Source organism: Salmo salar, chromosome ssa16, assembly GCF_905237065.1.
Source record: "Salmo salar chromosome ssa16, Ssal_v3.1, whole genome shotgun sequence".
Lineage (NCBI taxonomy): Eukaryota > Metazoa > Chordata > Actinopteri > Salmoniformes > Salmonidae > Salmo > Salmo salar.
This window is the reverse complement of record NC_059457.1, coordinates 9,288,954-9,301,338: the sequence shown is the minus strand read 5'-3', so window position 1 is coordinate 9,301,338 and position 12,385 is coordinate 9,288,954. Positions and strand designations below refer to the sequence as shown.

Below are 12,385 nucleotides of genomic sequence, written 5' to 3'. Positions count from 1 at the left end.
CTGCTCCAAAACCGCCATATAAAAGCCAGACTACGGTTTGCAAGTCCACATGGGGACAAAGATCGTACTTTTTGGAGAAATGTCCTCTGGTCTGATGAAACAAAAATATAATCGTTTGGCCATAATGACCATTGTTATGTTATGAGGAAAAAGGGGGAGGCTTGCAAGCTGAAGAACACTATCCCAACCATGAAGCACAGGGTTGGCAGCATCATGTTGTGGGGGTGCTTTGCTGCAGGAGGGACTGGTGCACTTCACAAAATAGATGACATCATGAGGGAGGAAAATGATGTGGATATATTGAAGCAACATCTCAAGACATCAGTCAGGAAGTTAAAGCTTGGTCGCAAATGGACAATGACCCCAAGCACACTTCCAAAGTTGTGGCAAAATGGCTTAAGGACAACAAAGTCAAGGTATTGGAGTGGCCATCACAAAGCCCTGACCTCAATCCTATAGAAACTGTGTGGGCAGAACTGAAAAAGCATGTGCGAGCAAGGAGGCCTAGAAACCTGACTCAGTTACACCAGCTTGGTCAGTAGGAATGGGCCAATATTCACCCAACTTATTGTGGGACACTTGTGGAAGGCTACCTGAAATGTTTGACCCAAGTTAAACAATTTAAAGGCATTGCTACCAAATACTAATTGAGTGTACAGTCGTGGCCAAGAGTTTTGAGAATGACACAAATATTAATTTCCACAAAGTTTGCTGCTTCAGTGTCTTTAGATATTTTTGTCAGATGTTACTATGGAATACTGATGTATAATTACAAGCATTTCATAAGTGGCAAAGGCTTTTATTGACAATTACATGAAGATGATGCAAAGAGTCAATATTTGCAGTGCTGACCCTTCTTTTTCAAGACCTCTGCAATCCGCCCTGGCATGCTGTCAATTAACTTCTGGGCCACATCCTGACTGATGGCAGCCCATTCTTGCATAATCAATGCTTGGAGTTTACCAGAATTTGTGGGTTTTTGTTTGTCCACCCGCCTCTTGAGGATTGACCACAAGTTCTCAATGGGATTAAGGTCTGGGGAGTTTCCTGGCCATGGACCCAAAATATCCATGTTTTGTTCCCCGAGCCACTTAGTTATCACTTTTGCCTTATGGCAAGGTGCTCCATCATGCTGGAAAAGGCATTGTTTGTCACCAAACTGTTCCTGGATGGTTGGGAGAAGTTGCTCTCGGAGGATATGTTGGTACCATTCTTTATTCATGGCTGTGTTCTTAGGCAAAATTGTGAGTGAGCCCACTCCCTTGGCTGAGAAGCAACCCCACACATGAATGGTCTCAGGATGATTTACTGTTGACATGACACAGGACTGATGGTAGCGCTCACCTTGTCTTCTCCGGACAAGCTTTTTTCTGGATGCCCCAAACAATCGGAAAGGGGATTCATTAGAGAAAATGACTTTACCCCAGTCCTCAGCAGTCCAATCCCTGTACCTTTTGCAGAATATCAGTCTGTCCCTGATGTTGTTCCTGGAAAGAAGTGGCTTCTTTGCTGAACTTCTTGACACCAGGCCATCCTCCAAAATTCTTCACCTCACTGTGTGTGCAGATGCACTCCCACCTGCCTGCTGCCAATCCTGAGCAAGCTCTGTACTGGTGGTGCCCTGATCCCGCAGCTGAATCAACTTTAGGAGACGGTCCTGGCGCTTGCTGGACTTTCTTGGGTGCCCTGAAGCCTTCTTCACAACAATTGAACCGCTCTCCTTGAAGTTCTTGATGATCCGATAAATGGTTGATTTTGGTGCAATCGTACTGGCAGCAATATCCTTGCCTGTGAAGCCCTTTTTGTGCAAAGCAATGATGACGGCACGTGTTTCCTTGCAGGTAACCATGGTTGACAGAGGAAGAACAATGATTCCAAGCACCACCCTCCTTTTGAAGCTTCCAGTCTGTTATTCGAACTCAATCAGCATGACAGAGTGATCTCCAGCCTTGTCCTCGCCAACACTCACACCTATGTTAACGAGAGAATCACTGACATGATGTCAGTTGGTCCTTTTGTGGCAGGGCGGAAATGCAGTGGATATGTTTTTTGGGGATTCAGTTCATTTGGATGGCAAAGAGGGACTTTGCAATTAATTGCAATTCCTTTGATCACTCTTCATAACATTCTGGAGTATATGCACATTGCCATCATACATACTGAGGCAGCAGACTGTGAAAATTAATATTTGTGTCATTCTCAAAACTTTTGGCCACGACTATGTAAACTTCTGACCCACTGGGAATGTGATGAAAGAAATACACGTTGAAATAAATAATTCTAGTAGTAGTTTAATAGTTTGAATGTATTTGGCTAAGTGATGTAAACTTCCGACTTCAACTGAATAAGCCTATATAATGAGATTATTGTGGACAAAAGAGCTAGATTATTTTTATTTGTCAAACGGCAGTCAAGCATCGACCATCCTGTCACCAGTATAAGACCCTCGACATTTATTGTAAAGTGACACAATGTGAGCCCAATGCATGCTAATACTGTGGGCCCATGTAGGGTGCCCAGATTGGGCCGATGTACTTTTTCTATTTAATAGGAATTTATTTAATTACTATTTAGAACACCAAAACTGGAATGACACACTCAGTAATGATTGCGCAAAAATAATTGTGCAGAAAACGCCACCAAAACGCCTTTAGCTGGGCTTGGTGTGAGTTAACCCATGCTGGGCTTGGTGTGGGCTGGTCCGTGTTGGGCTGGTGTGGGATTGGTGTGGGCTAGCCTGTGTTGGGCTTGTTGTTGGATAGCCTGTGTCGGGCTGGTGTGGGCTAGCCAGTGCCCACCTTGCCCACTGAATACCAACATGGGGCCAATGGAGTCATGTTTGCTGAATTGCCTTAAAAATTGCTCGTTAGGTCACTTGGCTCTGTTGATGTACAGCACGTGTCAAACTCATTCCACAGAGGGCCACATGTCTGCAAGTTTTCATCAACCCTTGTATTCGATTGATGAATTAATGTCACTAACTAGTAAGGAACTCTCCTCACCTGGTTGTCTAGGTCTTAATTGAAAGGAAAAAACAAAAACCTGCAGACACTCGGCCGCCGTGGAGTATGACACCCCCGATGTACAGTATTAGGTTGTAGTTAGGTTATGGAGGGTTTTGTGTGTGTGTCTTACTGTCTGATGTTCTTGATGATAGTCTCCATCACCTCCTCCCAGCCGTAGGCCTTCACTGAGTGGATGTTCTCTACGATCTCTGAGGTCAGAGCCAGGCGACGACTGATCATCCCTGCTCTTTTCTGCCTGATTATAGGACCCCCCCCCCCCCACACACACACACACACACACACAGATACACACGCCAGATGTTAAAATGAATTTCCAAGTTCAGAGAGATGGCTGAGCATAAACATCCAAACTTGATGAGTCTGCCTGTTAATTAACATGATTTATTCCTGGGTAAAAAAAAGTTTTTGTGCCGAATACACTGCGACGTTATAGGTGTCACGTTTATGGGCATGTCACAGCAGTGTGTAGGAGGGAGATTCCTTGATGTGTGCAGGAGGACATGGGACAGAGGAAGGTGTAGTTTTGGTGGAAAAAGTTGTCAACTGTAGGGGTGCCCATGTTTTGGGGGATCAGAGGTGTCCGGTGCGAGAGAGGCAGGATGAGGTGGCCAGGGTCAGAGTAGTGGAGAAGATATTGTATGCTGAGGCAGTGAAGAAAGCAGAGGAGGGTGGATCAAGGGTGAGAGATTCTGAGAGGATCCCTGTGAAAAGTAGATCTGTGTCAGAACAGAGGGATAGGCCAATGAGTGATATATGTTTCAGTAAGGTTGGCTTCTTAGCATTCAATAGCAATGGATATCAACTGTACCGCAGAGATGGAACGTATGTCACAGAAAATAGATGTTGTGGTGGCAGCTGCAGAGAAGTACGAGATTTGACCTCAGAAGAGTTACAGGGTGTGTTGAGTGGTAGTGTCTGGTCCACACTGGTCGTTGGCCTGGGGTAGGGTCAAGTTGAATGGTTGTATATTGTACTTCAGTTGGGTGGCGGTAATGCAATATATTGGATGCCGACCGCCGTTAAACTCCACCGAAGAAGAAGACTTTCCAGGCAGTGGAAAAAAAACCTTGTCTGAATTGATCAGTTTCTTTCTGTTATCTGTGTGTCCAATATCAAACCCACCATATTGATTACATTTTTCTTACTATTTTGTGTCAATTGATGCGCATTTAACGATGCAATGTTACTTATTAGCGGTAGAATGTTAGTCCAGTACCTACCTGTGAGGCCCCATCTTCTGCGAGAGGCAGGCCTGTACAATGCCCAGCAGGGTGAGGGCAGCCAGGGCACAGAAACCATTCACCTCTATCAGCTCCCAGATCAAACCCACACACAGGATACACTGCAGAGGGGTGATCCACACAAAGTGGGCCAGGCCAAGGCTCTGCAACACACATGAATGGATGAAGAGAGATGCAGGAACACAATACTGTTTGTAAGCTTTTAAGTGATATCAAATTCAACAGTGATGAAGACGTGGATGTCTTATGGTATGGTGGGTTATGCAAAATGGGTCAACTTTGAGCACCTTTATCTTCTGAATGTTTTTGGCATTCAGGTCCAAAAAGTCACTTTCTGACCACTTCTTACATGGGTGAACATGTATGGAAAGTTTTGTTTAAATCAAAAGGGATGCTAGTCGCTCTGGATAAGAGCGTCTGCTAAATGACGTAAATGTAAATGCTGTCAAAAAGTGAATTCAAATGTATTTACCCTGCCATGCCTGTCAGGTGGATGGATTGTCTTGGCAAAGGAGAAATGCTCACTAACAGGGATGTAAACAAATTTGTGAGCAACATTTTTTGAGAAATAAGCTTTTTGTGTGTTTAGAACTTTTCTGGGATCTTTTATTTCAGCTCATGAAACATGGGACCAACACTTTACATGTTGTGTTTATATTTTTGTTCAGTGTATAAACACAACATGTAAAGTGTTGGTCCCATGTTTCATGAGCTGAAATAAAAGATCCCAGAAATGTTCCATACGCACAAAAAGCTTACATCCCTGTTAGTGAGCATTTCTCCTTTTCCAAGATAATATGTCCACCTGACAGGTGTGGCATATCAAGAAGTTGATTCAACAGCATGATCATTACACAGGTGCACCTTTCGCTGGGGACAATAATGGCCACTCTAAAATGTGCAGTTTTGGCACAGAACACAATGCCACAGATGTCTCAAATTTTGAGGGAGCGTTCAATTGGCATGCTGACTGCAGGAATGTCCACCAGAGCTGTTTCCAGTGAATTTAATGTTCATTTCTCTATCATAAGCCACCTCCAACGTCATTTTAGAGAATTTGCAGTATGTCCAACCAGCCTCACAACCGGAGACTCCTTGTAACCACGCCAGCCCAGGACCTCCACATCCGGCTTCTTCACCTGTGGGATCATCTGAGACCAGCCACCCGGACAGCTGATGAAACTTGGTTTGCACAACCGAAAAATTCCTGCACAAACTGCCAGAAACCGTCTCAGGGAAGCTTATCTATGTGTTCGTCGTACTCACCAGGGTCTTGACCTGACTGAAGTTTGGCGTTGTAATCGACTTCAGTGGGCAAATGCTCACCTTCGATGTCCACTGGCATGCTGGAGAAGTGTGCTCTTCACGGATGAATCACTGTTTCAACTGTACAGGACAGATGGCATGTATGGCGCCGTGGGGGCGAGCGGTTTGCTGATGTCAACATTGTGAACATAGTGCCCATTGGTGGCAGTGGGGTTATGGTACGGGCAGGCATAAACTACAGACAACAAACTCAATTGCATTTTATCGATGGCAATTTAAATGCACAGAGATACCGTGACGAGATCCTGAGGGCCATTGTCATGTCATTCTTCCGCCGCCAACACCTCATGTTTCAGAATGATAATGCACGGCCCCATTTTGCAAGGATCTGTACACAATTCCTGGAAGGTGAACATTTCCCAGTTCTACTATGGCCTACCACCAGACATGTCACCAATTGAGCATGTTTGGGATGCTCTGCATCGACATGTACGACAGCGTGTTCTGGTTCCCGCCAATATCCAGTAACTTCACACATCCATTGAAGAGGAGTGGGACAACATTCCACAGGATAAAATTAACAGCCTGATCAACTCTGCAGTATGCGAAGGAAATGTGTCGTGCTGCATGAGGCAAATGTTGGTCACACCAGATACTGACCGGTTTTCTGATCCCCACCCCTACCTTTTTTTTAAAGGTATATGTGACCATCAGATGCATGTCTGTATTCCCAGTCATGTGAAATCCATAGATTAGGAATTTATTAATTGATTTAAATTGACTGATTTCATTTTCTGAACTGTAACTCAGTAAAGCCTTTGAAATTGTCACATGTTGCGTTTTTATTATTCTGTTCAGTGTAAGAAAATGATTTGGGTCCTTAGTTCTCATCCATATTGTTGAGGTTAGGGTTAGTACAGCAGATGAGTTGGGTGGTTCTTACCTCATCCATATTGTTGAGGTTAGGGTTAGTACAGCAGATGAGTTGGGTGGTTCTTACCTCATCCATATTGTTGAGGTTAGGGTTAGTACAGCAGATGAGTTGGGTGGTTCTTACCTCATCCAGCTTGTTGAGGTTAGGGTTAGTACAGCAGATGAGTTGGGTGGTTCTTACCTCATCCATATTGTTGAGGTTAGGGTTAGTACAGCAGATGAGTTGGGTGGTTCTTACCTCATCCATATTGTTGAGGTTAGGGTTAGTACAGCAGATGAGTTGGGTGGTTCTTACCTCATCCATATAGTTGAGGTTAGGGTTAGTACAGCAGATGAGTTGGGTGGTTCTTACCTCATCCATATTGTTGAGGTTAGGGTTAGTACAGCAGATGAGTTGGGTGGTTCTTACCTCATCCATATAGTTGAGGTTAGGGTTAGTACAGCAGATGAGTTGGGTGGTTCTTACCTCATCCATATTGTTGAGGTTAGGGTTAGTACAGCAGATGAGTTGGGTGGTTCTTACCTCATCCATATAGTTGAGGTTAGGGTTAGTACAGCAGATGAGTTGGGTGGTTCTTACCTCATCCATATTGTTGAGGTTAGGGTTAGTACAGCAGATGAGTTGGGTGGTTCTTACCTCATCCATATTGTTGAGGTTAGGGTTAGTACAGCAGATGAGTTGGGTGGTTCTTACCTCATCCATATTGTTGAGGTTAGGGTTAGTACAGCAGATGAGTTGGGTGGTTCTTACCTCATCCATATTGTTGAGGTTAGGGTTAGTACAGCAGATGAGTTGGGTGGTTCTTACCTCATCCAGCTTGTTGAGGTGGGTTGACATCAGGCTGACCAGCTGACCTGTGCTGATCTTGTCCAGGACCCGGCTGGACAGCTTCAGAGTCTTGGGGGTTGAAGGTCAGGGGTTAGGACGGACACAAAGGGTTAAAAACGTGACACAGGAGAGGCTGCAGTGTGACACTAAGAGGATGTAGCAGCTACATAGCTGACCCTCACACCAGAGAGTGGCTACACTGAAGAGGGTGATGTGGATCTGCATGCATGCCTAGGTGGTGGCATGTCAGATGCACACAAAAACACACCACTTCCCCCTCCCACACACACCACTTCCTCCCCACACACACCACTTCCCCCTCCCACACACATCACTTCCTCCCCCCCACACACACACACCACTTCCCTACCACACGCACCTTCTTATAGATGAGGCTGAAGAGAGCGATGCGTATCTGCATGCCCAGGTGGTGCAGTCCGAAGATGGCTGGCTGCAGGAGCAGGAACCGAGCAATGAAGAGAAGACTGAGACCCAGGGCCAAGTAGTAGCCCTGCTCCCGCTCCGGGGCATGAAATGGGTCGAATGAGCCAATGATACGACCCAGGAGCTGGGGCTGCACTGTCTTCGACGCCTCCTGGAAGAAAAGAGAGAAAAAAAATATATCTATCATGCTATAATGATCAGTGTGTTCCTGGAAATCTGAAGTAGCCTGTATAATGAAAAACATATCCAGTATGGGGGAGGGGTGCGGGGGGAAAAAGTTGCCCTACAAAACTGAATTTGGTGGCACTTTGATATCATGATCTTAATGATATACCTTGATACCTCTACTCTTAATCTCCCATAAGCCCTGAACTGATGGGCGTTCCTAGAAGGTTCCATGGGGATCACCTCACACCACCAGGTTACGCAAGACCTGCTGCTGACGTCAAACTTCCTCACCGAGCGGAGGAAACTGGGATACTCACACTGCAGTGAAACATGCTTCTTCTCCATACTATGGTCATGCCGCTAATTCACTAGTAAGTACCACACGCGTGCAGGTCAGAACAGGCTAACAGCTAGCCTAGGTTGGGTTGAGTTCAGTTTCATTCCGGTTCCAATTCCCTCCAATTCACAAACTGAATTTGAACTCAGTTCATGTGTTGAATGAGAAACAGAAACTCCCCATTGACAAAAGGTCCCGTTTTTTTTATTCTAGAATTGGAACGTCCATTCCCTTCCTGAATTGAAATGGAATTGACTGCACACACAACCCTATCAACGGCATAACACCTCTGTTGTCACAATATATGATATGTTCTCATATGAGGGATACTGTCTGAGAGACAGATGCACTTAAAAGGGGCAAAATAACACTATAATAACACCCAAATGGTGACCCACATTTAAATACAAGGTTGTTCATCATCTGGTATTGTAGTAATAAAGTATGCAGGCCTTTATAATAATCGTGGCCAACTCCGGTTGTGGCGAGCCCACAATGTGTGCAGGCTTTTGCTCTAGCCAAGCTCTAATACACCTGATCAAATAGATTGTTATTCGGTTTTATATAGAGTTTGACTGATGTGGGTTAGTTAGACTAGAGAAACACATTTTTTTTTTTAATAACTGCAACCGTAAGCTGCAACCAGGACACCTGTGCTTTATGTGGAGAGATGGACTCACCCCAAAGTACAGCAGGATTCCGTAGAACACAAAAGGCCAGAGGAAACAACGGGAGAGCGCCCGCAGGAGCCGAGGCTTCTTCTTGGCCGATGCCACTTCTCGGTCCCATTCTCTACACCAGGAAAACATAGCAGAGAAGTTAGAATCTATTAAAAAAAAAACACACACACACACACACAGCAAAAGTAAAGTAGGGGCACATTGTTCAGGGCACTGGTGTATAACCTGGGCAATTTGGCTGACTTATTAAACGGAGTGCAGAGACCTTGACGAACGAGGGACAAAAAGAGGTAAGAGAGAAATTTGAGAATTTGTGAGAAAAAGAGAGCGGAGGGAGGGAAAAAAGCAGAAGGAGGAGAAAAAAAGGTGATGAGAGAGAGAGAGACAGGGACAGAGACAGAGAGAGGGTAAGAGAATGTGTGGTTGTGCATGATAGATGGAGGGACCTTACCAACCTGTTAATTCAAGGTAAAGTTCAAATTCCCATGCAGCTACCAGCAGAATTTGGCAGATTAAAAAAGATTCAGCACCCTCCAGACATCTGGCCCTTTCAAAGGTCAACTTTTACACCCATTCAGAGGGCCGCTGGCACACTTTACTGTGACACTGCCCCTACCCTCACCCCTTAGTGGCCCAGCATGGGACATGGTTGTGTGCATTTCGTTTCGGGGACAAAAACACGCGTGGCATATAACAGGTGGCCTAAGATCCTTCCCTTTTTTCTTTCTACAATCCTTTCAAAGGTGTGACATTTACACACATTACAGAACGGGGACAGAGCAGAAAGGACATAGAGTGAAGGGAAAGGGGAGAGACAGAGAAAGGGCCAGAGAGATTGAGAGGAGAAATTGACCGAATGAATTAGAGAGAGAAAGAGAGTGGTGAGAGGAATGAGAGAAAGAGAATGAGATTGAAAAATAGGAAAAGTGCATAGAGATTGAGAGAAGAGAGAGCGAAAGCAGAGAGAGTGAGATTGAGAGAGAGAGGACACTACAGAGAGGGCCCAGCCTGCCCCATCCCGTCTCCGGTGTGTTGGTTTGGGACATGCCAAGGTTTATGTTTGTCTGCCCACTTCCAACCAAAGGCCATCCCATATTTTAGGTTACCGTGGGTAATCTAGAATTTCCAGTTCCTTAGCTAATCATTGCGATCATTGAATGGGGGGTTATAACAGTAAATACACTTTAGCCCTGAAGGGCAGTAAGAAACATCCATTCTCAACTCTCTCAACTCAACAAGACAACAACAAAGAAGGGACCAACAACACCAACAGGAGCACTTTGATCTATTGTTATAGCCTGGGGCTGATCCTTTATGACATTTGTTTGTGTTCTATATCATTGAAATGGCTGGAATCAAATTTGGACAGTGGTTAAAATAGGCAATCAAAGTACAGTATGTGCGAACATGTGTGGAATTTAAAAAAAGAAAGTAATTTAGAATTGAGTAACTTCCAAGGATGCACAGGTGTGTTCAACATGCCTTAAATGTTCATAAAGGGAGAAACTTTGGCTGATGCAAACCTTTCAAGTCGTTCAGAAAGATTGTCTGCGAGATCAAACGACGGTGCTTTATAAACATCTGTCAAATCCAACTTCTTTCTGAAGCCCTTCCTCAACAGTGGAGATGTCCACCTGCAAAACAACAGAATGGATGAGTATGGGAGGTTTGGTTGGTAACAAGTATATAATATAGCCTACTTCTGAGCAGTGGCGGTTCTAGACCATTTCAACTGGGGGGGGGGGCCAAGCTGGGGCCAGTTGTACTGTTAGAGGGGCCAGTTACATTAGACGTTATTGTTGCCATATCGTTTTCTTCACTGCGTTGCAGGCATTAGCAGGCAAAAGACCATGTTCATAATCATTAGTGTTCCGCGTTGCCACTGTCTAATAACAGATGTAAAAAAAAGAAAGATAGCAAAAATTAGTTATGTAAAAAATATTTCCTACTCCACATTTAGGGGGGCCACAAGGGGGTCCAAAATTGTTGTCACAGGGGCACTGGCCCTCCCCCCCCAGAACCGCCCCTGCTTCTGAGGTACCTACAGTAGACCAATCTCCTCTGAAGTTGACCACAGATAAGCCTACTCAAGAAATGAATACATCTTATTAACCAAACGCCCATGCAGTCATATAGGGTGGCAAAATCATACAGCAATATATCAGCTGCATGCATGTAGCAGGATAATTAGGCCTAGGTTTACAATTTAGATAGCTGCATAATTTGTAAAAAATAATAATAATATAAGGAATACTAAATCTGTTACATAATGAGTTTTGGGATGACATGGGCTTTTCCCATGACAGGACGCGTGTGGTGAGTATTGTAGCCTACATGACACTATATATGTATTTAACAGGCAGGACAAATGACGAGAGATGTTCAGTATCATTGACTCATTTCATACAAAGATATCATAATTGAAAGATGGAGCGCAAAGGGCTGCTGGAATTTCATCTCGGAGCAAAACACACAGAAACTGTCCTTGGAGCATATTTGCACTTTCGTATTTAGCATTTACAAGAATCTACTAAAAGTCAACATTGAAACCTTTATAAAATAATACGATTCCTGTGACCTGACTTGTCGAAAAACTGACTGTCTCCTTTCACCAATGCGCTCTCCATATCTGGCAACAGCCTCTGGCAAACCATTCAAGTGTTTATTTACGACATATATGAAGAAAACATATCATTCCTTACCAGAAGAAATATTTGGAGAGGAAGTTTGCATCTTCCACGGGTGACTTCTGCATCCTAAGAGCACCGCCAGTTTTATTTCACTGCACCTGTGTCCTATCGCTTCCCCTTTTCTCGAGGATGACCGCTAGTTCTGTTCTGACTGTCCCAGCTTGTGCCGACTGGAAATGCGCAGAGCAGAGGTGATGTCACTGGTGTGAAATTGTCTCCAAGCCGGAGCTGCGACCACTATCCAAACAACTATCACACAATGTAGCGCACACAACACAGACCGCAGCAAATGGGCTGTCTTGTCCTTGCCTTGATCCCGACAATGAGAACACGTTGGTTAGCGAGAGAGAATCCTTTATGGACTCTCCAAACATCCCGGAGTGCGTCATTTCCATACTGACAAGCCTCTTCAAAAACTTACACGGGTTGCATATTGTGGCAACCCGATTTGCGGAGACATAAACGACTACATCTATAATGGCGCACCAATTTGTTAGCAGGCAGGTTTCAAAGAAATCACCTATTCTGCAATTATGTCAATTTATTTGAATCAAAAGGGTATGCGATCTCATTCATTTGTTAGAATGAATATGTCCTTCAGAAAACCCAGTTACATCTGGGTTTTCAAGCAATGGGCTCCAAGCAATGTATCAGAATAAGATTAGATGCTGGAGTTAGTCTGGAGAATATTAAAGAAAAAGTAAGCTACTGTCATGGCATCTTCTGGTCTGTTCCATGAAATTAGTCCTTTTGCGTCCTTTTTTAAATTTG

General features: G+C 44.4%; 1 protein-coding gene across 1 annotated transcript in view; it reads right to left on the bottom strand.

Annotated features, from left to right (window-relative positions):
- LOC100136364 (cystic fibrosis transmembrane conductance regulator I) overlaps positions 1-11,944 on the bottom strand; it is a 51,182-nt gene extending 39,238 nt beyond the window's left edge. Inside the window, 7 exon segments of the mRNA NM_001123533.1 lie at positions 3,136-3,261; positions 4,247-4,410; positions 7,275-7,364; positions 7,675-7,890; positions 8,925-9,036; positions 10,448-10,558; positions 11,627-11,944. Of these exon segments, the coding sequence (NP_001117005.1) occupies positions 3,136-3,261; positions 4,247-4,410; positions 7,275-7,364; positions 7,675-7,890; positions 8,925-9,036; positions 10,448-10,558; positions 11,627-11,679 (872 nt within the window). The 5' untranslated portion in view covers positions 11,680-11,944.
- Between the last annotated feature and the right edge of the window lie 441 nt (positions 11,945-12,385).